Source organism: Bolinopsis microptera, chromosome 4 (assembly GCF_026151205.1).
Source record: "Bolinopsis microptera isolate Bmic1 chromosome 4, MBARI_Bmic_1.0, whole genome shotgun sequence".
Lineage (NCBI taxonomy): Eukaryota > Metazoa > Ctenophora > Tentaculata > Lobata > Bolinopsidae > Bolinopsis > Bolinopsis microptera.
The window spans coordinates 15,383,145-15,408,678 of record NC_087075.1 but is presented as its reverse complement, the minus strand read 5'-3'; the positions used below and the strand labels follow the sequence as shown (position 1 = coordinate 15,408,678).

Below are 25,534 nucleotides of genomic sequence, written 5' to 3'. Positions count from 1 at the left end.
TCCTCCGCTTTTTGTACCCCACCTTAGTGCCCTCAGCTCATCAAACACTTCACAAAGGGTTCACATCGTGTCTTGTCAGTTCAACAGTTCGTTCCCGCTGCGCAAGGGTCTGAATTCTGAAATAAATTGTTTTACTATTAGAGCTTTTCGTTGTCAATAAAAACTAGGTCTCCATAGTTATAATAACGTAATAACATAACGTTAACATTGTATTAAAACTTTGTTAAATCTTTGATTTTAAATTCTATTTTGCTTTTTCAAATGAACCTCAATAAAGAAATTAGGTTGTTACTGTTCCCTGTGTTGAGATCTCAGGGCAGGTTACCTCGATAACTCTTCTGGAGGCTTCTGGAGACTGAAGTTCTGTCGTCATACTTATTCACTAAGGACGCTCTAGTCACTAGTGTGAATTTATTTATTAAGATATCTAAGTTAGAATGCCGTATCATCATTAAGTCATTAGCTGTAGTTGTTATTTAATTAGTCTTCTATAGTAATGGACTCTTCCCCCTATTTTATTTTCCCCCTTTAGCTTTCGTCGGTTCTGATGAGATCTTTTGCCTGGCTGTATAAAATATAAAGGGTTTAGTAATCCTGTTGTGGTGAATGGTGATGCTATGGTTATTTAGCATGTTTACTGTTTCAATACCTGGATGTAAACACTCGGGTTCTTTAAATTGGAAAATAAATTCCGTTCCTGAGTTGCAGGTCACCTCGCTGCTCCCTTTATTGAGAGCTCCTGAGTCCGAGCATGTCACTTCCACCACAGTTCCTGGAATTACTGGGAACTGTGTTGTTGTTCTGATCGTAGTTGACCACTCATCTTTCAGTCCCGTGCAGCTCACTGTAGATATATCATATTGAATCACGTTTACCTGATTAATTTGGTTGTGTGATACAATAATTATAACCGTTATTTTAACAGTTCTATCCTAACCCGAACCCTTTTAAGCAACCAGCACTAACATAACTAAACCATTGCTTGCTCGGGGGTCCGAGTCTCAAATACTGTGTAACAATAGTATAAGCTTCTAAGTTATCTTACCACAGGCAGTTTTGTCAGTGTTTGATGTCCATCCTGCGTCACATGTGTCACAGCTTTTCATATCTTTGTTCTTGTAGCTTCCAGCTGGACACTCAGCTGAAAAATAAAGAAGTAGTTAGAAAATAATGAGCTATAAAATATAGAAATGTGAATAATACAGAATACCCTGAATTATCCCCTGGTTCTAAGATAAGAATCCTTACCACACGCAGTCCTCCCTGAGTTTTGTTCCTGGCCAGGGTCACAAGATGTACACAAGGTTGCTCCTTCTGAACTGATCATATTATCAGGACATTCTTCGCACGTGTTCATATCAATATTCTTGTAGCTTCCAGGTGGACATGACTCTGAAGAAATTGGAAATCTTTAAACAGCAGATCGTTTGAATCACCATATTGAAAAGTTATTTTAAGTACAATTTATATCCTCGGTTTTTAAACAAGTGAAGCTCGGACTATTCTTTTAAGGGGGCCGGGGGGGGTCTTCATCAAAATTCTCTCGAAATTGATTTTATAGTTGTTTCTGATAGAGGGAAGTGATATCTATCAGCTGCTTTTGGTCCCATAGAAAAATATTGTTCCTAGCCGAAATTATCGCTGGTCAAAGGTCAGCGCTCATGCATAATTGTATCGCGTGAGCGATTTTCAATCGCGCGTCCTGAAAATCAAGTCTAAAAATCTATCTTCTCCTACATTTTTTGAGCAATCACCCTGAAACTTTCAGGATATGTTCTAGGGATCATTTAGAAGAGAAGAATCGAGCCGATTTTTGAGATAGGCCTCAGAAAATTTTTAATTCGATTTTGAAAATCTTGGACCTCATTTTTTTACGATTTTTTCAGGTCCAAAATTTTCAAAATCGATTTAAAAATTTTCTGAGGCCTATCTCGAAAATCGGCTCGATACTTCTCTTCTAAATGATCCCTAGAACATATCCTGAAAGTTTCAGGGTGATTGCTCAAAAAATGTAGGAGAAGATAGATTTTTAGACTTGATTTTCAGGACGCGCGATTGAAAATCGCTCGCGCAATACAATTACACATGAGCGCTGACCTTTGACCAGCGATAATTTCGGCTAGGAACAATATTTTTCTATGGGACCAAAAGCAGCTGATAGATATCACTCCCCTCTATCAGAAACAACTATAAAATCAATTTCGAGAGAATTTTGATGAAGACCCCCCCCCCCCGGCCCCCTTAAAATGTACGCACAATCATAATTGTTAAAGGGGTCACAATTTTGAGTATGTATCATATTCATAATTTTAACAAATGTACGAACAAGTTTTTAACTAACCCTTCCAAGCAACCAGCACTAATGTAACTAAACCATTGCTTGCTCGGGGGTCCGAGTCTCAAATACTGTGTAACAATAGTATAAGCTTCTAAGTTATCTTACCACAGCAGTTTTGTCAGTGTTTGATGTCCATCCTGCGTCACACGTGACACAGCTTGTCATATCTTTGTTCTTGTAGCTTCCAGCTGGACACTCAGCTAAAAAAACACAGATTGAGAAATTTTCTTGGCTCGAAGCCATTTTCAAAGTGGTTGACTTCAACAAGTCCAACTATCATATCACTAGTACAATACTGCCGGTTCTGACTTAACCCAGATTTAAGGACCCCATCGTAACCCTTACCCCAATCTCACACTTGCCGGGTCTTGACAAAAATACTTACCACAAGCGCAATCTGAGTTTGATTCTTTGCTATAAATGTTACAGCGTCCGCAGAAGTTTTAAAAAAGTATGTGCGGCTATAGTTGTCATTTTAAAATTGTAATATATTACTTTGCCGAACTTTATTTCAACGGACATTAATTGGACGCTGGAGGCCCTAGCTTTTATTTTAATGCCCGTTCAAATAAAATGTGTACAAGTCAAACTTCTTTGACGGTTTTCCCAAAAGTGTTCCACTACGAACTTATTGTCCAGAACATGACTACATTTAAAACATAACAATAGTATAAGCTTCCAAGTTATCTTACCACAGGCAGTTTTGTCAGTATTTGTTGTCCATCCTGCGTCACATGTGTCACAGCTTGTCATAGCACCATTCCGATATGTTCCTTCTCCACATAGCTCTGAAATTATAGCGGTACAAGTTGCACTGGTTTCTGGACGATAAGGAAATCGTTATATAAGTACAGTTCAGTGGTGATACAGAACTGAAAAATAAAGAAATAGTTAGAAAATAATGAGCTAAAAAATATAAAAATGTGAATAATACAGAATGCCCTGAATTATCCCCTGGTCCTAAGATAAGAATCCTTACCACACGCAGTCCTCCCTGAGTTTCGTTCCTGGCCAGGGTCACAAGCTGTACACAAGGTTGCTCCTTCTGAACTGATCATATTATCAGGACATTCTTCGCACGTGTTCATATCAATATTCTTGTAGCTTCCAGCTGGACATGACTCTGAATAAATTGGAAATCTTTAAACAGCAGATCGTTTGAATCACCATATTGAAAAGTTATTTTAAGTACAATTTATATCCTCGGTTTTTAAACAAGTGAAGCTCGGACTATTCTTTTAAAATGTACGCACAATCATAATTGTTAAAGGGGTCACAATTTTGAGTATGTATCATATTCATAATTTCAACAAATGTACGAACAAGTTTTTAACTAACCCTTTCAAGTAACCAGCACTAATATAACTAAACCATTGCTTGCTCGGGGGTCCGAGTCTCAAATACTGTGTAACAATAGTATTAGCTTCTAAGTTATCTTACCACAGGCAGTTTTTGTCAGTGTTTGATGTCCATCCTGCGTCACATGTGTCACAGCTTGTCATATCTTTGTTCTTGTAGCTTCCAGCTGGACACTCAGCTAAAAAAAACACAGATTGAGAAATTGTTTTGGCTCGAAGCCATTTTCAAAGTGTTTGACTTCAACAAGTCCAACTATTATATCACTAGTACAATACTCCCGGTTCTGACTTAACCCAGGTTTAAGGACCCCATCGTAACCCCAATCTCACACTTGCCGGGTCTTGACAAAAAATACTTACCACAAGGCACAAGCGCAATCTGAGTTTGATTCTTTGCTAATGTTACAGCGTCCGCAGAAGTTTAAAGAAAGTATGTGCAGCTATAGTTGTCATTTTAAAATTGTAATATATTACTTTGCCGAACTTTATTTCAACGGACATTAATTGGACGCTGGAGGCTCTAGCTTTTATTTTAATGTCCGTTCAAATAAAATGTGTACAAGTCAAACTTCTTTGACAGTTTTCCCAAAAGTGGTCCACTACGAACTTATTGTCCGGAACATGACTACATTTAAAACATAACAATAGTATAAGCTTCCAAGTTATCTTACCACAGGCAGTTTTGTCAGTATTTGTTGTCCATCCTACGTCACATGTCTCACAGCTTGTCATAGCACCATTCCGATATGTTCCTTCTCCACACAGCTCTGAAATTATAGCGGTACAATTACAAGTTGCACTGGTTTCTGACGATAAGGAAATCGTTATATAAGTACAGTTCAGTGGTGATACAGAACTGAAAAATAAAGAAGTAGTTAGAAAATAATGAGCTAAAAAATATAAAAATGTGAAAAATACAGAATGCCCTGAATTATCCCCTGTTCTAAGATAAGAATCCTTACCACCACGCAGTCCTCCCTGAATTTCGTTCCTGGCCAGGTCACAAGTTGTACACAAAGCTGCTCCTTCTGAACTGATCATATTATCAGGACATTCTTCCCACGTGTTCATATCAATATTCTTGTAGCTTCCAGGTGGGACATGATTCTGAAGAAATTGGAAGTCTTTAAACAGGCAGATCGTTTGAATCACCATATTGAAAAGTTATTTTAAGTACAATTTATACCCTCGGTTTTTAAACAAGTGAAGCTCGGACTATTCTTTTAACATGTACGCACAATCATAATTGTTAAAGGGGTCACAATTTTGAGTATGTATCATATTCATAATTTTAACAAATGTACGAACAAGTTTTTAACTAACCCTTTCAAGCAACCAGCTCTTACATAACTAAACCATTGCTTGCTCGGGGGTCCGAGTCTCAAATACTGTGTAACAATAGTATAAGCTTCTAAGTTATCTTACCACAGGCAGTTTTGTCAGTGTTTGATGTCCATCCTGTGTCACATGTGTCACAGCTTGTCATATCTTTGTTCTTGTAGCTTCCAGCTGGACACTCAGCTAAAAAACACAGATTGAGAAGTTTTCTTGGCTGGAAGCCATTTTCAAAGTGTTTGACTTCAACAAGTCCAACTATTATATCACTAGTACAATACTCCCGGTTCTGACTTAACCCAGATTTAAGGACCCCATCGTAACCCTTACCCCAATCTCACACTTGCCGGGTCTTGACAAAAATACTTACCACAAGGCACAAGCGCAATCTGAGTTTGATTCTTTGCTAATGTTACAGCGTCCGCAGAAGTTTAAAAAAAGTATGTGCAGCTATAGTTGTCATTTTAAAATTGTAATATATTACTTTGCCGAACTTTATTTCAACGGACATTAATTGGACGCTCGCGCTGTAGGCCCTTTTATTTTAATGTCCGTTCAAATAAAATGTGTACAAGTCAAACTTTTTTGAAAGTTTTCCCAAAAGTGTTCCACTACGAACTTATTGCTTTATTGTCCAGACCATGACTTAGAAAATAATGAGCTAAAAAATATAAAAATGTGAATAATACAGAATGCCCTGAATTATCCCCTGGTCCTAAAATAAGAATCCTTACTATTTGTAAATTAAAGTTATTGCTACTTTGTTAAACCAATGCTTGTTGTTATTAATCACCTGGTTGTGGTCTGTAGTAATCAGATGCTGTGTTTTCGACGGACTGGAACTTTATCTTTGTCACGTCTCTGTTCCAGAACGTGCTCCAATAACTGTTACCACACGTTGCTTGAGAGAGCAGTATGTTGAGCACCTCTACCTCGTTACAGTGTATCACTACTCTGACACCTGCAGTTCTGGTTAGAGTGATGCGCCACACCTTGTCAGCAGTAGAGGGGAGATTAACAGGGAAGTTTGACCAAGTTAAGCCGCAATATTGGAGATAGTATTGTGGAGTAGAGGTGAAGTAGAGCCGGACTCTTCCTGCATCCAATCCCTCAGCAGAGAAGAAGTCCATACCCACTTGATCGTCACTCCCCAGCACACTATTAGTTTGAATTTCTATAGGTGTCGACTCAAGATCCCATTCTATTTTCACCTCAAGTTTCATTGGTAACCAACCTGTTAATTGTATGTTTAACTCATAACTACCGAGCAACGATTAATGAATATCATCAATTTATTATTTAAAGAAGAGGTGTTCTAGCAAAATTGTGAAGGAATTGTAAGATTGTCGCCCATAGTTAAAGTTCTCAGAATTTAAGGGTCCGACCATACTATGACTGTTTTCACCACAACCGTTTTCATAGTGCAGTCAGATGTAATGCCAACAGGCACGACATGGTCATGACCAGAGGCACGTAGTGTGATTAGAGGATACGTGACAACTCCTCAGGCACGTCTTTTCAAAAGCCGTGCCTTGCTAAAAATCCGTGCCTGACGTGACTGCAGGCACAGTCTGCTCAGTACTCGTGCCAACTGTCATAAGATAACAATTCTTATAATTATTAACTTAATTTTTGGCGGCTATGACTTTAATAAAGGCCCTAAGGTTTACTTTTTTTACAAGATGGTTTGTACAGTGGGGAGATGCATATTATCTTATATTGGTTCTTTTTGTCATGCGCGCATTTTACCACTTACAACTGAGAAAAATGTCACTTTTTACTACATCCAATTTAGCATAGTAAACTTATCATGTTTCTTCTTGTGGATTGACAATTTCATGACCTTCTCAGTCTGTGCTAAAGCAATATGGTGCACTTTTTTCCAGTCACACTTTTTCACTCAATAGAATTAATTCCATAATGGTACAAGTACATGGTAGGGAAAATTGATCGTGCATGGTTTAAACCGCGGCGAAATTCTTGTTAAAATACTGTAGAGTGAACCAAGGGGCAATAATTTGCAAAACCACGCTTATCCAATTTATTATAAGTTCGCACTTTATAGAACTTATACTTAACTTACCATTTTTGTCATCAGCAGAAGCCCCCCCAATGAACATAGTCATGATCAAGATGGTCAAGATGTCCTTGGTGCTGACCACTGTGAACTTTTTGGGAACCCAATTGTTCACCTTCATCATGTAAACGAATGAAAGAAGACTTTCACACGCCTTCTTCGGTTGAGCTATAGAATTGGACGCAAAAGCAAAGGGTTGAACTAAGTTGTGGAGCTTGCTCTCAGAAACACGGCTAATGGTACAGCAAATCGTTCGCATTAGTCCTGGATACGTACTAGCAGTCCACCAATCATGAGCCTTCCCTTGTTGTCTCTGAGAGCCCTGGTGGTGGAATGCTCTCTTTAAAGTTGCTACGATGGGCTAATGTTCGAGTGCCTATTACACAGACGGTTGGTTCCTTAAATGCTAATGCTATTCAAAGAGGCCGCTAGTAGCCAGATCATAGTTTTACTTTAAGCATCTATTTCTAGAAAACAACGTACCCAAGAGCTCTCAGCCTAGGACAATATTGTCGGAACGGCGTCAAACTCTCTCTCTCCACTGAATTAAAGATCGATGTTTAAGAAAGAATTATAAGCCGTCTGGTCATATAGTATAGTGTGGAGCTGCTGCATTGAACGTTTAGACAAATAGTTGATCCAAGATGACGTGGTGATCGTATAAGAGAGCTTGCCCTCATGGCTAATAATGTAATAATATTGGCTAATGCTACAGCAGATGCTGATCGGATATTTACTAACTATTGCCCTGAGTCTTGTCTTCCTAACTATAGCTATGAGAGCCCTGCCCCCTGGTTTGTGGGATGACTCTAATATTTTAAGGTACGATATGGGCTAATGGTAGACTAACTCTGCAAGGAAGAGATGTAAGAAAATGGCAAGTGTTGCGTCCCTTAAGCTGTGATGTTACTCAGTAAGGTCACCAGTAACAAGATACTAGTTTTAAGCTTATATTTTAAGTAAATGTTAACAGCAAAATATGCACCCACACACTATCAGGTCAGACGTTTCTAAGCATACAGACTTTGAGCAGAGAAGCCATAGCAAGGAATACAAGGAATACAAATTTAAAATCTTAAGTTACAACAGTAACTGTTAAGATAATAACAATATCATAAGATTTAGATTTAATTATTAATATTATTTACTAAAAAGAAAAAGTAAGATTTTGAAAATGAATATTTTGTTTACAGTCCCCTTGTTAATGCTTGAGCCAGGCCTTTGCGCGAAAATACGCCAAGTAACTAAATTACTGTTACAGTGTTAGTGAAAGCAAATACAAAATGAATTGGTACGAGATAGCGCTGGTACAGTAATGTTCATGTACTGGCCAGAGAGTGAACGAATTTCTTGCGGTTGTTAAAACACGTAGTAGTAAATCTAGCAACGACTCTCATGAGGTGGACTCGACTTTCGTTCGTGATTAATTCAATGATTTCGCTGTAGTTGCTGATGAGTTTGAGGACGTTTGCTCCAGGGATGACAGTGTGAAGAGGATAAGATGTCGCAGATGGTTTGTTTGGATTTGATATGATTGACTGGATCTTGTCTAGGACTTTTCGCCTCGATGTAGCGTTACGATCACAATGGATAAAGAAGTGATGTTATGTTTTGTGTCCGTTTTGTCCGTTTTGTCCGTTCGGTACCCTATATTAACAAAACGGACAAAAAGTAGGGCGGACAAAAACGGACCAAGAACGTTAAGGAAATAACATTTAGATGCTTCCTTCTCCTCCTCCTCCTCCTCCTCCTCAGTCATCAGTCCTCCTCTTCCTCAGTCCTCCTCCTCATCAGTCCTCCTCCTCCTCAGTCATTCACCTCCTCAGTCCTTCTCCTCCTCAGTCCTCCTCCTCCCCAGTCCTCCTCCTCCTCTTCATCCTCCTCCTCTTCCTCCTCCTCCTCCTCAGTCCACCTCCTCTTCATCATCCTCCTCCTCCTCCTCCCCAGTCCTCATTTTCCTCCTCAGTCATCCTCTTTAAGTCTTTAGTCATCCTCCTCAGTCCTCGTATGTAAGATACCTTCTCAGTCCTCCTCCTCCTCTTCCTCAGTCTTCCTCTTCCTCCTCCTCCTCCTCAGTCCTCCTCTTTCTCCTCCTTCTTCTCCTCCTCCCCAGTCCTCCTCAGTCCTCACTCCTCCTCCTCCTCCTCCTCCGCCTCCTCCTCATCCTCCTCCTTATCCTGAGTCATCTTCTTCAGTCATCCTTCTCCTTCTCCTCCTCAGTCCTTGTATGTACGGTACCTTCTCAGTCCACCTCCTCTTCCTCAGTCTTCCTCCTCCTCAGTCCTCCTCCTCCTCCCCAGTCCTCCTCAGTCCTCCTCCTCCTCCTCCTCCGCCTCCTCCTCATCCTCCTCCTTATCCTGAGTCATCTTCTTCAGTCCTTGTATGTACGGTACCTTCTCAGTCCTCCTCCTCCTTCTCCTCCTCCTCCTCTTCCTCAGTCCTCCTCCTCAGTCCTCCTCCTCCTCATCCTCCTCCTCATCCTCCTCCTCCTCCTTCTCCACCTCCTCTTCATCCTCCTCCTCCTCCTCCTCAGTCCTCCTCATCAGTCCTCCTCTTCCTCCTCCTCCTCTCTTCCTCCTCCTCCTCAGTCCTCCTCCTCCTCCTTCTCCTCCTCCTCCTCCCCAGTCCTCCTCAGTCCTCCTCCTCCTCCTTCTCCACCTCCTCTTCATCCTCCTCCTCCTCCTCCTCAGTCCTCCTCATCAGTCCTCCTCTTCCTCCTCCTCCTCTCTTCCTCCTCCTCCTCAGTCCTCCTTCTCCTTCTCCTCCTCATCCTCCTCCTCCTCCTCCTCCTCATCCTCCTCCTCCTCAGTCCTCCTTCTCCTCTGTAGACTATTCTTTGTACCTAATTGATGATTGAAAGTTTGAGAAAGGACCATGGTCATTAATCGTGCTACTCATTTCTGCAGATAGTCTGCTACAAATTGTGGACTCGACAATTTAAATCAAAAGTTACAATTTTTCCCTGTTTTTGTCCGTTTTTGTCCATTCGGTACCCTATTTTCTGAAAACGGACAAAATCGAACGGACAAAACGGACAAAAACAACATGAGCCCCCCCCCCCTCCTTCATTACACAATAAGATGCTAAAGATTGCCTGCTTAACATAGTTTGTTGTTCCATACAAAAAAGCAGTGCGACAACAAGTAATTATTTTCAGGTGATAAATCATGATACCAGGAGATTCAGATTTGCCCTCCCATCAGAAGAACATATTTTGGGTCTACCTATTGGTAAGAAATCATCTTTAACTATGTTACTGTTCGTCTCCTCTCGTATAAATTTATATAATCGTCACACCTTAAATTATCTTAACTGTATATAACAGAAAGTTTTTTATAAAATAACGTAATGCTGTAATCTTTCCAAAAAAGAATTGTCCCAGCTCTGTACTTAAAAAAGCGCATTATAAATTATCTGAAAGTCAAACAATGTTTCTCCAATAACAGGTAATCATTTGAGTCTTATAGCCACTATTAACGAGGAGTTAGTAGTCCGTTCTTATACCCCTGTTTCAAGTGATGACGATATTGGATACATGGACCTTGTCATTAAGGTAAGTTGATTGGTTCTTACTAATATGACTCCGCAAGCATTCTTGATAAAGGACTGTTTTTTCTGCAATTTGTTTCGGTATAAATCTCTGCAGGATGTAAATCTGTAGGTTTGTGTTTGAGTTGATGTAAACAATAGGATTTACAGCGTTGTTCGTCATCAAGAAGGCTTTTGGCCAAAACAGCAAACTCCTGAAATACGTTGAATACATTAGATATTGTTCCATAGTTTAGACTTTAGTTATAACTTCGTTTTTGTACTTCCATTAATTGAAACATTGCAAAGGATGCCATTTGAGTACTGTAATGATTTTTCTTTATCAAAAACGAAAAAACATTGCTTACTTTGGGATTATCCTCTCCGTTCTGAAGAAGAAAGCAACAGTGAAGACTACAAAGAATGAAGCCCAAGTAACAGCATAAGCTAGAACTACCAGTAGTACCACTCTCACAGACTTTCCTAGTGACTTCTGAAAATACAATGTGATTGAATTGCAATTCAATAAGATTTAAAAGCACCGAATTTTCATTTTTATTGAGTGAAATTTTTGTATTTATATGAAATTCCCATATTTTACCTTTTTCTGAGAGGGTTTCTTTCCATTTTTTCCGTTTCTCGCCAACCTGACTTTCCTGACTTTCCAAATGATGTAATAACTTAAGCAGACTATAGTCAGCAGAGGGGTTACACAGCAAAACACCGTGGCCCAGGTTACAAATATTAACTTAGGCCCCTCATCGTTCCTGTCCGGATAAAAGTCAAAAGTGCAGGTCATTCTTTTAGGACAGTAGATGTAGGTAGCTAAATTGTAAAATGGGGCTGAAGGAATAATTAGTCCTGCTAAACATATCACAATACACCCTATGTGAATCCATCTGTTTGACGATGAGAGAGACCGGAATGGGTTCCTCAGAATGTCCACTTTTACTCCCACCATCATCAGAACCAGGAAGGAGGAAGTAGTGGGGAAATATATCTCCCAAATTCCAAGAATCTTGCAGTAGAATGGGGATGCTGTGTACCTTGGGTTTATAACATTTAACTACAGTAATTTTCACTTGAAAATATTTCTTAAAATGAAGTCAATTAAAATTACTAAAGATCTAGTGATAAAATTCCACTCAAAACATTTGCACGTGTCAGCTAACATCACAATATTGCTCTTTTGCTCGTACAAAAGAGCAAAAGATGTGAAATGCAATAATAGTTCTAATTCTAATCCTAGTTGAGGTTGAAGATCTAACAAACTGAACTAATCCGTGTAATGATATAATGTGTTTTGCCGTTGAGAAGAATAACTAACCGTTTTACCCAAGTAAAGTATATAAAATTAGGATAGAGAATTGCTGAGGAGAAGAAGTCCACTAGGGCCAGGTACTTTATGATGAGAAGTGTTTTTTGATCAACTGATTGCTTTTTTATCTTTTCTGTTGCGTACAAAATGAATAAATTTCCTGGGAGATTTAAAATCAGTTAGTATTAAAGATTTGGTATAAAATAATAAATTTGCAAAGCTAGAAAATAACCGATATAATTTTCTAACATTATTTCTTACCCAGAATTCCAAGGACAGAGATGGAAAAGTAGTAGGATATTCCAAGTATTTGCTCCCAGAGAGGCCATGGAACATAGTCTTTTAGGCTGGTTCTGTTGATATTACCAAACTCATTGAAACCCCAGTGGATGTTTTCCTCCGAGAAATTCATTCTTTATTCAGCTTCTAAGTTGTAATATATTTTCATATTTTCAATTTGTAAATCAGTTTAAAGGCAATATTACGATAAAACTGAACATAATTATTCGGTGATAATCTGACTAGAATGGATTTGTTAATTATATATTGCTCTTGCTTGGAAATATCACTCTTGCTTGGAAATCCTCTGTTATTTATTTTCTTGCTTTGCAAGCCCTGTCTCTCGTATAAACAATATAAAATTCGCTCCTACTCCCTTTCTAACTCTTTCTTTTAGTAGTAGAGCTACTATTTTATTATTATTATCAAACTTTACACAAATCCAAAGTAGTTACTAAGAACATCCTAAAGACCTGATAAGTCTACTTAAAATACTTGCAGAACTGAAAACTTACTATAAATGCAAAAAATGGAACTTAAAACTGAAATTATCAAAATCAAAAATTATGCAAAAAATTGAACTTAAAACTGAAATTATCGAACTAAACAAATTCAAAATAAATTTCTCCACAATTGGCGGTTCGAGGCTAAATACCTTAAGTCTGTCAAGTCGTCACTATTATTCAAATAATTATTTCTTTTATTCAAATCGTCTAAAATAGTTTAAAAAATATTACATTGATGTCTACCAATCCTACCCCTCATATTTGACATACTATCAACAGCACTATCACTGTAGCAGCTGGGCTGCTCCTGAAACCGTAATGGCATCTGTCGACGTTCTTCAAAGGAAGCATCTGAGACAGATAATCAACACCTATTGGCCTACGGTTATCAGTAACGAGAATTTATATAAGAGATGTAATGTCAGACCCCTTACTGAAAGGATCAAGAAAGCAAGATGGAAGATGCTTGGGCACGTTCTCAGAAGCGGTGATGACACTCCCGCCTTCTTATCTTTCAGATTTGCATGTTTAGGATGTTTTGACTACAAAGGAAGGAGGGGCAGACCTCGTTCAAATTTATTTGATTTATTATTAAAAGACATTATGACAAAACAAATTATTGTGATTGTAAATAAAAGATTTAGTTTAAGTAGCAAGTGAGCAAGAGGCTTCTGTTGTATGAGGCTCTGGTAGTATCCGTTTTAATGTACAATTCATCTTGCTGGGCTGCCCCTAAATCAGTATTGGAAAAACTAGATATTGCTCACAGACGTCATCTGCGATCAATTTTGAATTCCAAATACCCTCACATCATCTCCAACAAGCATAGATGCGGAGTTCGTTGATTTTTGGCGTAGAGTTCGTGGAGTTCGTTCAAAATTTGGAGTTCGTTAGAGTTCGTTGGAGTTCGTTAGTCAATTTTTCAAAAAAAAACATGGAAAATGTTTTTTAAAAAAAGTAATCAGCTCAGGATTTCACGTACCAAACTATGCATACAGATAACTATAAACTGTACATTATTATATCAACTTTACTGTAGTACTGTACACTGTCTACTTTACTGCTGAAAGTTGTACCTACAATGACATTTGAATCATCAACTATACCTATAAGTCTATACACAGTGCACTTCAATTTCAAATAGTTCAGTCTGCTGTACATGGCAAAATAAAATGTATACATCATACATGAACACTGAATGTACAATGTACATTCGGTGTGATCACAGCTGTTTACAGCAGAAGAAAACGAAACGCAACGCCAGAAGTACAAGTTGAAGTTTTCTGCAACGTGTCCAGGGAACGTGCGCGCGCAAACTATTGGCGCCAGAATGTTCCAGTCGATCGACCAGTCCTTGTACTGTGAAATGTACAGTGTACACGCGATGCGTGGTAGAAGTTTCGAGTACCAATATATTTAGTTGTTTTACAATCGTATGTTATGTGTTGAATTGGCTGAATTGTAAATACAATTTCTGTTTAATTTCATTTTACGTAAGTTGTACAAAACGAACTCCTCAAGAGTTCGTAATTTTGGGTTGATGAGTTCGTAGAGTTCGTTGTCACTGAGGAGTTCGTAGAGTTCGTACGTATCATCTATGCCAACAAGAACTTGTATAAACGCTGCAATAGCGAACCATTGTCAGCTAAAGTGGCTCGTAGTCGGTGGAGGATGCTCGGACATGTACTGCGTGGGCCTACAGATGGCCCTGCCTATTCGTCGCTTGTTTTTGCTGTCAACACCTTACAGCTTCAAGGGCGGCGTGGAAGACCGCAGTCAAACCTTTTCTCACTGATTCTACACGACCTTAGTGTCCGAAAATTATCGTTAAATAATTTATGTGATTTGAACTATTTAACGTTAATTGCTCAGAATAGAGTTAAATGGAGAAGTATGCAAATTGCATGACTTTTGTTTGAGAAAGATTAGGGGACAGAAATGTTTACTATGTTTACTATCTGTTTCTTAGAGCTTTTGTTTATATATATTATATAGTTTAAGTAATTTCAACGATTTAGTGTACAAAGCTCATGATAGACGTCTTTGGAGAAGTTATGGGTGAGTCGAGACTACTCGGCCACTCGATTTTATGATTTAATTTCTATCATCTTGTGTTTGCTGTAATTAGTTGATTAATAATCAACAGCAAAATTTAGAGCTAGTTGTGGTGGTGAGTTGCAGTCGCTACGAAGAATGTGCCCAAACATTTTCCAGCGGGATTTATGAACTCTCTCTTACATTGCAACGAGCATACAAGTCCTTGTTGCTGATGATGCGGGGATAGGTCATGTTGATGATACGTCTTAGATGTTTGCGTTGCCATACATCAACTTTATTGATAATGTTCTGTGGAGCTGCCCAGCTGTTACAGTTGTACAATAAAACAGGGGTAACATATGCTTCGTACAGCTTGATTTTTACAGGAAGAGAAATGCGGGGTTTCTCTGCCCATACCTTGCTGTATTTCTCAAAGGCAACGTAAGCAAGGATGCATCGGCGAGAGATATCAGCCTTACTGCAGAGCTTGGATCCAAGAGAAATAGTGTTGCGCCAGGGCTCTCTGTTCTTCACGGGTTCACCCTTGGCGTCTACCTCGTCCTTATCTGCAATGTAGAAGTGGACATGTTCTGTTTTGTCCTCGTTCACAAACAGGTTCCATTCTTCAAGGATCTCCTTACAAATATGGGCAGCATTTCTTTAAGAGTTTCCTCATCCTCGTCTGAAAAATCGCCATCGTCGGCGTATTCCCATTCAATAGGCATAGGGTCAATTCAATAGGGTCTCGGGGTTGAACGGTGGGTTAGGCCGAATGGTCATCACTACTGCACGGAAGTGTATTTTATTATACTACTAGAAAACCCGTGGTCACAGGGAGGGAAGTTGCAGTTTCATTGCATCAAAAATATCCATCACAACCGAAGGCACAGTCAATTAAAATTTATCTCATACTGAATGAGTGAACACAACGTAATTACCACAAAATGACGTTAAAACAATCATTGCACGTGCACGTGCGCGTTTCAACACCATTACCATGGTTACTTTGCAACTACCTATTTCTCGTCTAATTTGCACGTGGGCGGTCGTACGTACAAAGATAATTCTTTGAATTATAAGTAAGATTATACTAGTGCTACCCACCGTTACCATGGTTACCAGGGTCAGCTGTCTCCGAGCCAGAGGATAATTACCGATTGCAAGGGTTTGTTAATCAATATAAGGTGCACTTCATAAAATAACATCAATTACTACTTTCAACTGCAGGAACGATTATAGTAAAATACTATTTTATTATACTATTATACTAGAGCTACCCGCCGTTACCATGGTTACTAGGGTCAGCTGTCTCCGGGCCAGAGGATAATTACCGATTGCAAGGGTTTGTTAGGCAGTCGAGACCTCTAACTGAGACCATGTATAATGAATCTATACAGTTACGTAATTGAAACGATTATGGCAGAATATGTGTCCTGTCAATGAAACAAACGTAAGACACACAAAAATCGTAAAAAGCTGCGAAAAAGGAGTTAATTTTATAGAGAACTTTGAATCGCAATTAATGTCTGGTATTTTTGTTACATCAAAAACGTTCGGTAGTAGCATCCTTGATCCGAATCAAAGGAAAATGGAGATCAAAAATAACATTGATCCAATATTTCTATCATCAACCACATTTACATTAAAACTTAAAAACAAAGAATACTATTAGCTTCATCCTGTACTACGGGCTTTTTAGTTTAAATAATATAAAATACTGTGGCAGGACTATGGTTACTGACTACCAAAGAATACTGCCGCTGCTATTTCCGATATTCTACATTTTATTGCCTCAAAAATAATTTTCAAGAGTGTTCAGTTAAACTAGCAGACAGATATTTTTCATTAATCAAACCACACAAGAAGGACATTAGTTAGCTGATTTTTATTAAAAGGCAGAAAATCCGGAAATAGCAGCGATCACTCAAGAACGCCTGCTGGGACGGAACGTATTATCATAGTTGTGGTTCAAGACACAGCATGGAGGCTAAATCAGTATGCCAACACCGTTTGTAAAATATGTTTTGGTTTATACTTGTATAGCTTAGAGCCTTGCCTCTTTTAGAATCCATACATTGCAAATGAAATTTTGTAACCACCTATCCGAGGATCTAGTCTGTAGCTAAAGTTGTTACTTCTCAGTAATTTTTCAGCATGGTTTAACCGGGCTGCACGTATAGTCTATAATGTATGATGTACAATGCATAGCATATCACGTATAGCATATCAGGATACATGTGTATTAATTATTGGTACATGGTCCAGGGTCCTTCTTATCTGCACTGATAGGATTGTATTACACAAGCCTACAACTACTAAACTCGGTTTGGTTGAAACGAGATGTACAGTTGGTAATAATCCCTAATAATCTGCATAGAGCTGTCAAGACCATATTAAGCAGCAATTTTATAATAGAATCGGCCCCAAGAGTGATCCCTGGGGAACTCCAAACAAACGCTCCAAGAAAGAAGAAAGAGTATCATAAATCTTAACACAAGCCTACAACAGATACGAACTGTTTTAGAAAAAAAGCAAATCCTGTCTCAAAGAGAGCAAATGGAATAAACTGGTTTGTAGTATAGTTACAAAACTATAAGAATTGTGAGATATTGACCTTTAATAGCATAGATAACAGTACTGTTAAGTTGAAGAATAACTTTGTAATGTACAAAATAATGTGGTCACAGGGGGAAGCGGGAGCTAATACATAGTATTGTTTGGTAACCATAGTCCTGCCACAGTATTTTATATTATTACTAAAAAGCCCGTAGTACAGGACGAAGCTAATAGTATTCCTTCTTTGTAAGCTTTTATCGCACCAAAAAATATCCAACACAACCGAAGATACAGCCGATTAAAATGTTTCTCGCACGAAACACAACGTAACAATAACAAAACCGATTAAAATGTCGCTCGCAAATCTTTGCACGTGCACTTTTAACACCGTTACCATGTTTACTATGAAAATTCCTATTTCTCATATATTTTGCGCGTGTGCGGTCGTACAAACAGTATACAAAGAGAATTCTCTGAATTATAAGTAAGATAAGTAAGATAAGTAAGTATAAAGCTTTATAACTTTATAATTTATATTGATGTGTAACTTTATAATGTGTAACTTTATAATGTGTAACTTTATAATGTGTAACTTTATAATGTGTAACTTTATAATGTGTAACTTTATAATGTGTAACTTTATAATGTGTAACTTTATAATGTGTAACTTTATAATGTGTAACTTTATAATGTGTAACTTTATAATGTGTAACTTTATAATGTGTAACTTTATAATGGTACCGATTAAAATGAAATATATGCACGTCACTACACTGTAACTATGCAACTTTCTACTTATCAACTGATTTGCACGTGCGGTCTGAGATGACAAGGAGCTAAGAAATTAACAGGAGTTCCACATAATACGGTCTGAAGTAACAGAGCTACAGAGCTGGATCCATTCAATGAGCTATAAGATCTATGTGTAATTACTGAACACAACCCCTGCCATCCGAATAGATCGTTAGCTTATGAAAATTTCATGTACTAATTACAATACTCCATATCTATTGCATTTATTGAGTGTTGTAACTGTATTACTATTAGTGCTTTTCATAGGGAAATGAGACGTGTAGTCAGATTGTAAACTAACTAAATGAGGCTTGATTATTCCTATTCCACGCATTCCAGGGGGTATCTGACGCATTCACTCAATAAATGCAATCGTATGGAGTATTGTAATTAGTATATGAATTTTCATAAGCTAACGATCAGAGCTACAAGGATGCCTCCTCGCCACAAACTATATTAATATAATATACACTCGTAAGTATATCGCGTCATCAAATCACGTGCATTGTAAAAGAGTGATCCAGGTGCAATTAGAAAATATTCAAAAGGCCCTAGGTTATTTTCAAGCTTCTGTGTCTCCGAAACTCTTTACTCATGAAGACGTGCAGAACTGCATTTTGTCATCATTAATTTAGTCAGGTTGATACAAATGTCAAAAAAAGTGATCAAATAAATCAATATAAGGTGCACTTCATAAAATAACAGTAAAATTACTACTGTCAACTGCAAGAACGATTGTAATAAAATACTATTTCATACTCTTTATTATTGAATCAATAACAATCAAGGCAATCACACTTAATATTGCTATTTCAGCTTAGTTCCTCATTATCTTCATTATCTTCATGCTTTAGCTCTACCTTGTAAATATTCGGTTCAGAAACTCCTCCTCCTCCTCCTCCTCCTCCTCCTCCTCCTCCTCCTCCTCCTCCTCATCCTCCTCCTCCTCCTCCTCCTTCTCCTCCTCCTCCTCCTCCTCCTCCTCCTCCTCCTCCTCCTCCTTCTCCTCCTCCTTCTCCTCCTCCTCCCCCTCCTCCTTCTCCTCCTCCTTCTCCTCCTCCTTCTCCTCCTTCTCCTCATCCTTCTCCTCCTCCTCCTTCTCCTCCTCCTCCTCCTTCTCCTCCTCCTCCTTCTCCTCCTCCTCTTCCTCCTCCTCCTCCTCCTCCTCCTCCTCCTCATCCTTCTCCTCCTCCTACTCCTCCTCCTCCTCCTCCTCCTCCTCCTCCTTCTTCTTCTTCTCCTCCTCCTCCTCCTCCTCCTTCTTCTTCTCCTCCTCCTCCTTCTCCTCCTCCTCCTCCCCCCTCCCCCTCCTCCTCCTCCATATTCTCCTTCCAACTGACACTGCATAAAGTTGTTGTATCTCAATTCAAAGTTTTCCCTGTCGATACCCCTAGGATTTCTCTTAACATTGTTATGACGTGTAACCGATGACGTAACCGATGACGTAACCGATGACGTAACCGATGATGTAACCGATGACGTAACCGATTTTTAGCTGGCACGCTCCTTTTTTACTCGAAAACTTTCCATAAAAACAGTAAAATCACCTTGCAAGAAATGACGAATATGCATTATCCATATGTGACGAATATTATGACGAATTATCGCTCCAAAATAATCATTGCAGCATCACGTGAAGTTGACTAATAGTAAAATTGAACTTTGAGTAAAACTGTCTGTAAATCTCAACTTCTGCAATTCTGCATCTTCACAACACGTATCAAGTTATTAATAACTGTCTTTTAGCTTGTTAGTGCTGTCAGGAGCTTTCGATTTTGTCTAACTATTCAATACCTATATCCTATAATAGTCATTCACCTTGCCTATCAGTTTAACATTATACGGTTTCGTCCGCGCTCTTTATAAATTTGCACAACTTTGAGTACTCATCAAAGCACCAATCCAGTAACCATGACAAAGTATGCAGTTGCGATTACAACCCTCATTCCTCCACTCCCTTTCTCCGTATCAACAGTGTAGTCAGTGTCGGGTTTTGTCTTCTGAGAGTTGTCACCACGTGGCAGATCCTCCTCCGGGTCCGCTACTTTCTCAACCATGCTTAGTGTGGGAGTAGGTTGTTCCGTGGTAGCTTTGCTCGTCACCCCTAGCCGTGTTATCCAAGCTTTTGTTTTCTCCCTGGCTCCTATCTCAGTTTCTCCTGTGGCAGGTACTGTCAGTACCAGTATCAGGACGGAGACAGTGAGCGTGCTCATGATCCTAGAGGACAGGGCAATGAGAAATAATTTGTGAAATTCGTATGAAACAAAGCAAGTAATTTAGAATGGTACCAAATAATTGAAGCATTAACTATCCTGTAATTAGATTTTGCAAACTACCACTACTACTGCTACTACAAAACCTCAAAATAATAAGAATAAGACTGATAAAATTAGTAATTGAGAGCCAGATCAAAAAGTAACCAGGATTATTATTTAGGAAGGAGCACTCAGCAAGCGAAGTGAGTTGGGTCAGGCGATATCCGGGGGCTGTAGCAAATTTCAAAACAATATAAAAACTTCGTTGAACTAATTGAACTAATTAGATATTATCTCATGTATTTAAGCGATTGCTGCTTTCCAATTACAGCAACTGCTAACTGGTTGATATACATACCATTCTGAAAGAGGATTAGTTCAAACAGTCATAAATTATAATTATGTCATATTTTGCGGACAGCTTTCAATTAACAATTATGACAGACTCCAAAATTCCCGACACAGCTTTGTGGAATCCAACAGTGGAATTCAATTCAGGTAATATCACTTCGGTGGAATTCTACTGAGATATTGGAATTCCATGGAATTCCACAACAATATTTATCCGCATAAATACAGCTTACTAGTGTGGAATTCCGAATTGTCCAGCTTCTTGGATTTTGCCATAGTAATCATAAAGCGAACTGTTGAGTATGTCCATTGTCCATGGTGCAGGTGGTTTAGTTAGTTCGTGTTTAGTTCGTGTTTCAAGTAGTGGATATTTTAGTTACTCTGACTGCTCGATCCCTACTTTTCATAAAGGGACATGTGGTTTAGTGGTTACCACATGATGTGGTACACCCCTTGACTCAGATGTTGTGTAAGAAGTGTATAATCATCATTGGTTAACCTTATCAAATATTATTAATCTAATTAAAATCAAGTCATTTTATTACTGTACTAGAAAACCCGTGGTCACAGGGAGGAAGCTAATAGTATTCTTTGTCTGGACACAAACAACCTTCACTGCCCTGTCCAGTCTGGATACCGCCCACAGCACAGCTGTGAGACCCTTCTTGTCAGGATGACTGACGACATAAACAAGGAGATTCAAGCAGGTAACATCGTGGCTGTGGTACTCCTGGATCTCAGTGCAGCTTTCGACACTATTGATCACGAAATCCTCCTTGAGAAACTTTTCAAGCATTATGGTGTAACTGGGAAAGCCCTTCAATGGATGAGATCATACCTTGAGAGCAGGTATTTCTGTGTAAAGATTGGCGATACTATCTCGTCTCTTCTTGAACTCCTCTTTGGAGTCCCTCAAGGATCCCTACTAGGGCCCATCTTGTTTATACTCTACATTAAAGACCTTCAGAATATTGCTGCCAAATTTGGACTAGACATCCAGCTATATGCGGATGACTCTCAGTTATACATATCTTTTCATCCAAGCTTCCCAAGCGAACTTGCAGATGTCAAAGATCGGATAAATAGATGTCTCTCGGAAATCAAGCATTGGATGGTTGGAAACTTTATGAAACTCAATGAGTCGAAGACAGAACTACTTGTCCTAGGCAAATCAAAAGTTCTTAAAGACTGCAAAATGGAGGTGACGATTCAGTTCGGAAACACAACTATCACTCCAACTGAATGTAAAGGTGACAGCTGGAAGAGTCTTGGGGTAAAGTTTGATAAGTCTCTTACCATGGAAAGACAAATTAATAGTGTCAAACAGAAATGCAGCTGGACAATGATGAATCTAAGGACGATTGGGCGCTATCTGGATGAAGGAGTGAAACTCATGATGGTAACACAGCTTGTAATATCAAAGCTCGACTACTCTAATTCTCTTTACATGAATTTACCAAAGACACGACTAAACAAGCTAAGATCAACCCTCAATGGTGCCATACGGTTCATCTACAATATCAAAGACCGATCAGAAGACCTACTTCCCTACTACAAGAGAGCACATATCCTTCCTCTTGACCAAAGGATTTTCTTTAAAGTCTGCCTGTTAACTTATAAAGCTGTGCATGGGATTGCACCGGCCTACATACAGAATCTTGTAGTGATTGAAAACCCATTGACAATAGCTAGTACAAGATCAAAAGTAGAAGGAGATTGTTACAGACTAAAGACTCCTAAAACTACAAATAGTAAGATTGATCAACGTCGATTCACCAACTACGCACCAACTGCTTGGAACTCACTTCCCTGGGAGATACGATCACTACGCAACGTAGACAGTTTCAAAGGTACCCTTAAACATTATTTATATGACCGTATGTGATTAGTGCTGTTTTTTCTTTGTTCTTATGATTTGTTGTAGGGTGTATCTTTATTTATTAGTGCAATGTGTATTAACATATTAATAATCCTTCTTTTGATTCCTATAAGTATATTATGTTACTTTTGAAGAGTTTTCTGGTGGTTTATTGTTAATCGATAGTGTGGTATATATCAATAAATCTTCCTATGATTACTATATGTTATATTTAAAGTTTTAATTTTTCCTAAATAGATTTGTTTTTGAGATGATTTAGTTGTTTGTTGCTGGATATTTTCACCTCACCCTTTAGAACCGCTCTGACATGGTTAGTACCTGGCACTTGTGTCAGTTGCTAACCATATGGGCGGTATACAAGCACATTATTTCATTTCATTTCATTTCATTTCAAGTTTAAATAGCGTCAAAAAATATCCTACACATGAACCGAAGATACAGCCAATTAAAATGTTGCTCGTACTAAACACAGCGTAATATCAAGAAAACTGATCAAAATGACGTTAAAACAATCATTGCACGTGCACCATGGTAACTATACGCAACTTCCTATTTTTCATCTAATTTGCACGTGGGCGGTCGTACAAACGACAAACAAAGGGAATTCTCTGAATTATAAGTAAGATAAGCTTTATAACTTTATATTAATGTGTAACTTTATAATGTGTAACTTTAAAATGTGTAACTTTATAATGTGTAACTTTATAATATTGTGTAACTTTATAATGTGTAACTTTATAATGTGTAACTTTATAATATTGTGTAACTTTATAATGTGTAACTTTATAATGTGTAACTTTATAATATTGTGTAACATTATAATGTATAACTTTATAATGTGTAACATTATAAGGTGTAACTTTATAATGTGTAACATTATAATGTGTAACTTTATAATGTGTAACTTTATAATGTGTAACTTTATAATGTGTAACTTTATAATGTGTAACTTTATAATGTGTAACTTTATAATGTGTAACTTTATAATGTGTTACTTTATAATGTGTAACTTTATATAATGTGTAACATTATAAGGTGTAACTTTATAATGGTACCGATTAAAATGAAATATATGCACTACACTGTAACTATGCAACTTTCTACTTATCAACCAATTTGCACGTGCGGTCTGAGATGACAAGGAGCTAAGAAATTAAGAAATTAACAGGAATTCCACATAATAAGGTCTGAACTAACAGAGCTACAGAGCTAGATCCATTAAATGAGCAATAAGATCTAGTGTAATTACTCAACACAACTCTGCGATCCGAATTGATCGTTTGCTTATGAAAATTCATGTACTAATTTTACAATACTCCATATCTATTGCATTTATTGAGTTTTGTAACTGTATTACTGCTTTTCATAGGGAAATGAGACGTGTAGTCAGATTGTAAACTAACTAAATGAGGCTTGAATATTCCTATTCCACGCATTCCAGGGGGGTATCTGACGCATTCACTCAATAAATGCAATAGTATGGAGTATTGTAATATAAGTATATGAATTTTCATAAGCTAACGATCAAAGCTACAAGGATGCCATCTCTCTATATAAACTATATTATATAATATACACTCGCTTACAAGGTCCACTGTATAGCGTCATCAAGTCACGTGCATTGTAAAGGAGTGATCCAGGTGCAGTTAGAAAATATTCAAAAGGCCAGGCTAGGTTATTTTCAAGCTTCTGTGTCTCCGAAACTCTTTACTCATGAAGACGTGCAGAACTGCATTTTGTCATCATTAATTTAGTCAGATTAATACAATTGGCGAAAAAAGTGATCAAATAATTCAATATAAGGTGCACTTCATAAAATAAGAGTAATTACTACTGTCAACTGCAGGAACGATTATAATAAAATGCTATTTCATACTCTTTATTATTGAATCAATAACAATCAAGGCAATCACACATAATATTGATATTTCAGCTTAGTTCCTCATTATCTTCATCATCTTCATGCTTTAGCTCCACCTTGTAAACATTCGGTTCAGAAACATCCTCCTCCTCCTCCTTCTTCTCCTCCTCCTCCTCCTCCATCTCCTCCTCCTCCTCCTCCTCCTCCTCCTCCTCCTCCTCCTCCTCCTCCTCCTCCTCCTCCTCCTCCTCCTCCTCCTCCTCCTCCTCCTCCTCCTCCTCCTCCTCCTCCTCCTCCTCCTCCTCCTCCTCCTCCTCCTCCTCCTCCTTCTCCTCCTCCTCCTCCTCCTCCTCCTCTTCCTCCTTCTCCTCCTCCTCCTCCTCCCCCTCCTCCTCCTCCTCCTCCTTCTCCTCCTCCTCCATATTCTCCTCTAAATCTAGTTCCAACTGACGCTGCATAAAGTTGTTGTATCTCAATTCAAAGTTTTCCCTGTTGATACCCCTAGGATTTCTCTCTCTAACACTGTTATGACGTGACCGATAACGTAACCGATGACGTAACCGATGATATTCTCCTGGCAAACTCCATGATAGAGGGTCGCCTGTTAGGAGTATCTTCATTGCTCACACAGCCTGCTTGAACTATTTTATCGCTAGTAACTACAGAATTATGTATCTGGTCAGTTTCAACAACACTCATTTCAGGAGATTTCCCAGAATTTGCTTTACTATTCGTCTGATTTGTAATAGGCTGTAGCGTGTTCAAGCCTCCAGCAGTGCTCAGGTTTGTCGACTGAGAAGTCCCCATGTTTCTGTACTGAAGTTTGTTTCCATGATCTGCATTGGTTCGTGAAGCTGCCGCCGCTATACTGACTATCCTATCCTGTTGCGACTTCCTGTATTCCTGATAAATCTTAGTTCTCTCTGCTATGAACTTTGGTAAACATTTTATAACAAGGAAGGTTTGAATATGAACGTTAGAGTAGATGTAGACGATGGGGTTAACTGCGTTGTTGGTCATCAGAGATGCTTTGGGCCAGAATAGCAGACTCCTGGAGAGAATGT

The 25,534-nt window shown here is 38.5% G+C and overlaps 2 protein-coding genes across 4 annotated transcripts in view; both read left to right on the top strand.

Annotated features, from left to right (window-relative positions):
• LOC134814246 (acetyl-CoA acetyltransferase, mitochondrial-like) overlaps nt 1-25,534 on the top strand; it is a 77,153-nt gene that overhangs the window by 10,220 nt on the left and 41,399 nt on the right. The gene's annotated exons all lie outside the window — the stretch shown is intronic.
• LOC134814247 (NADH-cytochrome b5 reductase 3-like) overlaps nt 1-25,534 on the top strand; it is a 47,380-nt gene that overhangs the window by 1,725 nt on the left and 20,121 nt on the right. For all 3 annotated transcript variants that reach the window (XM_063822329.1, XM_063822328.1, XM_063822330.1), the window contains exons 3-4: nt 10,266-10,338; nt 10,555-10,661. In XM_063822329.1, coding sequence (XP_063678399.1) covers nt 10,266-10,338; nt 10,555-10,661 — 180 coding nt within the window. The remainder of the gene's footprint in view (nt 1-10,265; nt 10,339-10,554; nt 10,662-25,534) is intronic.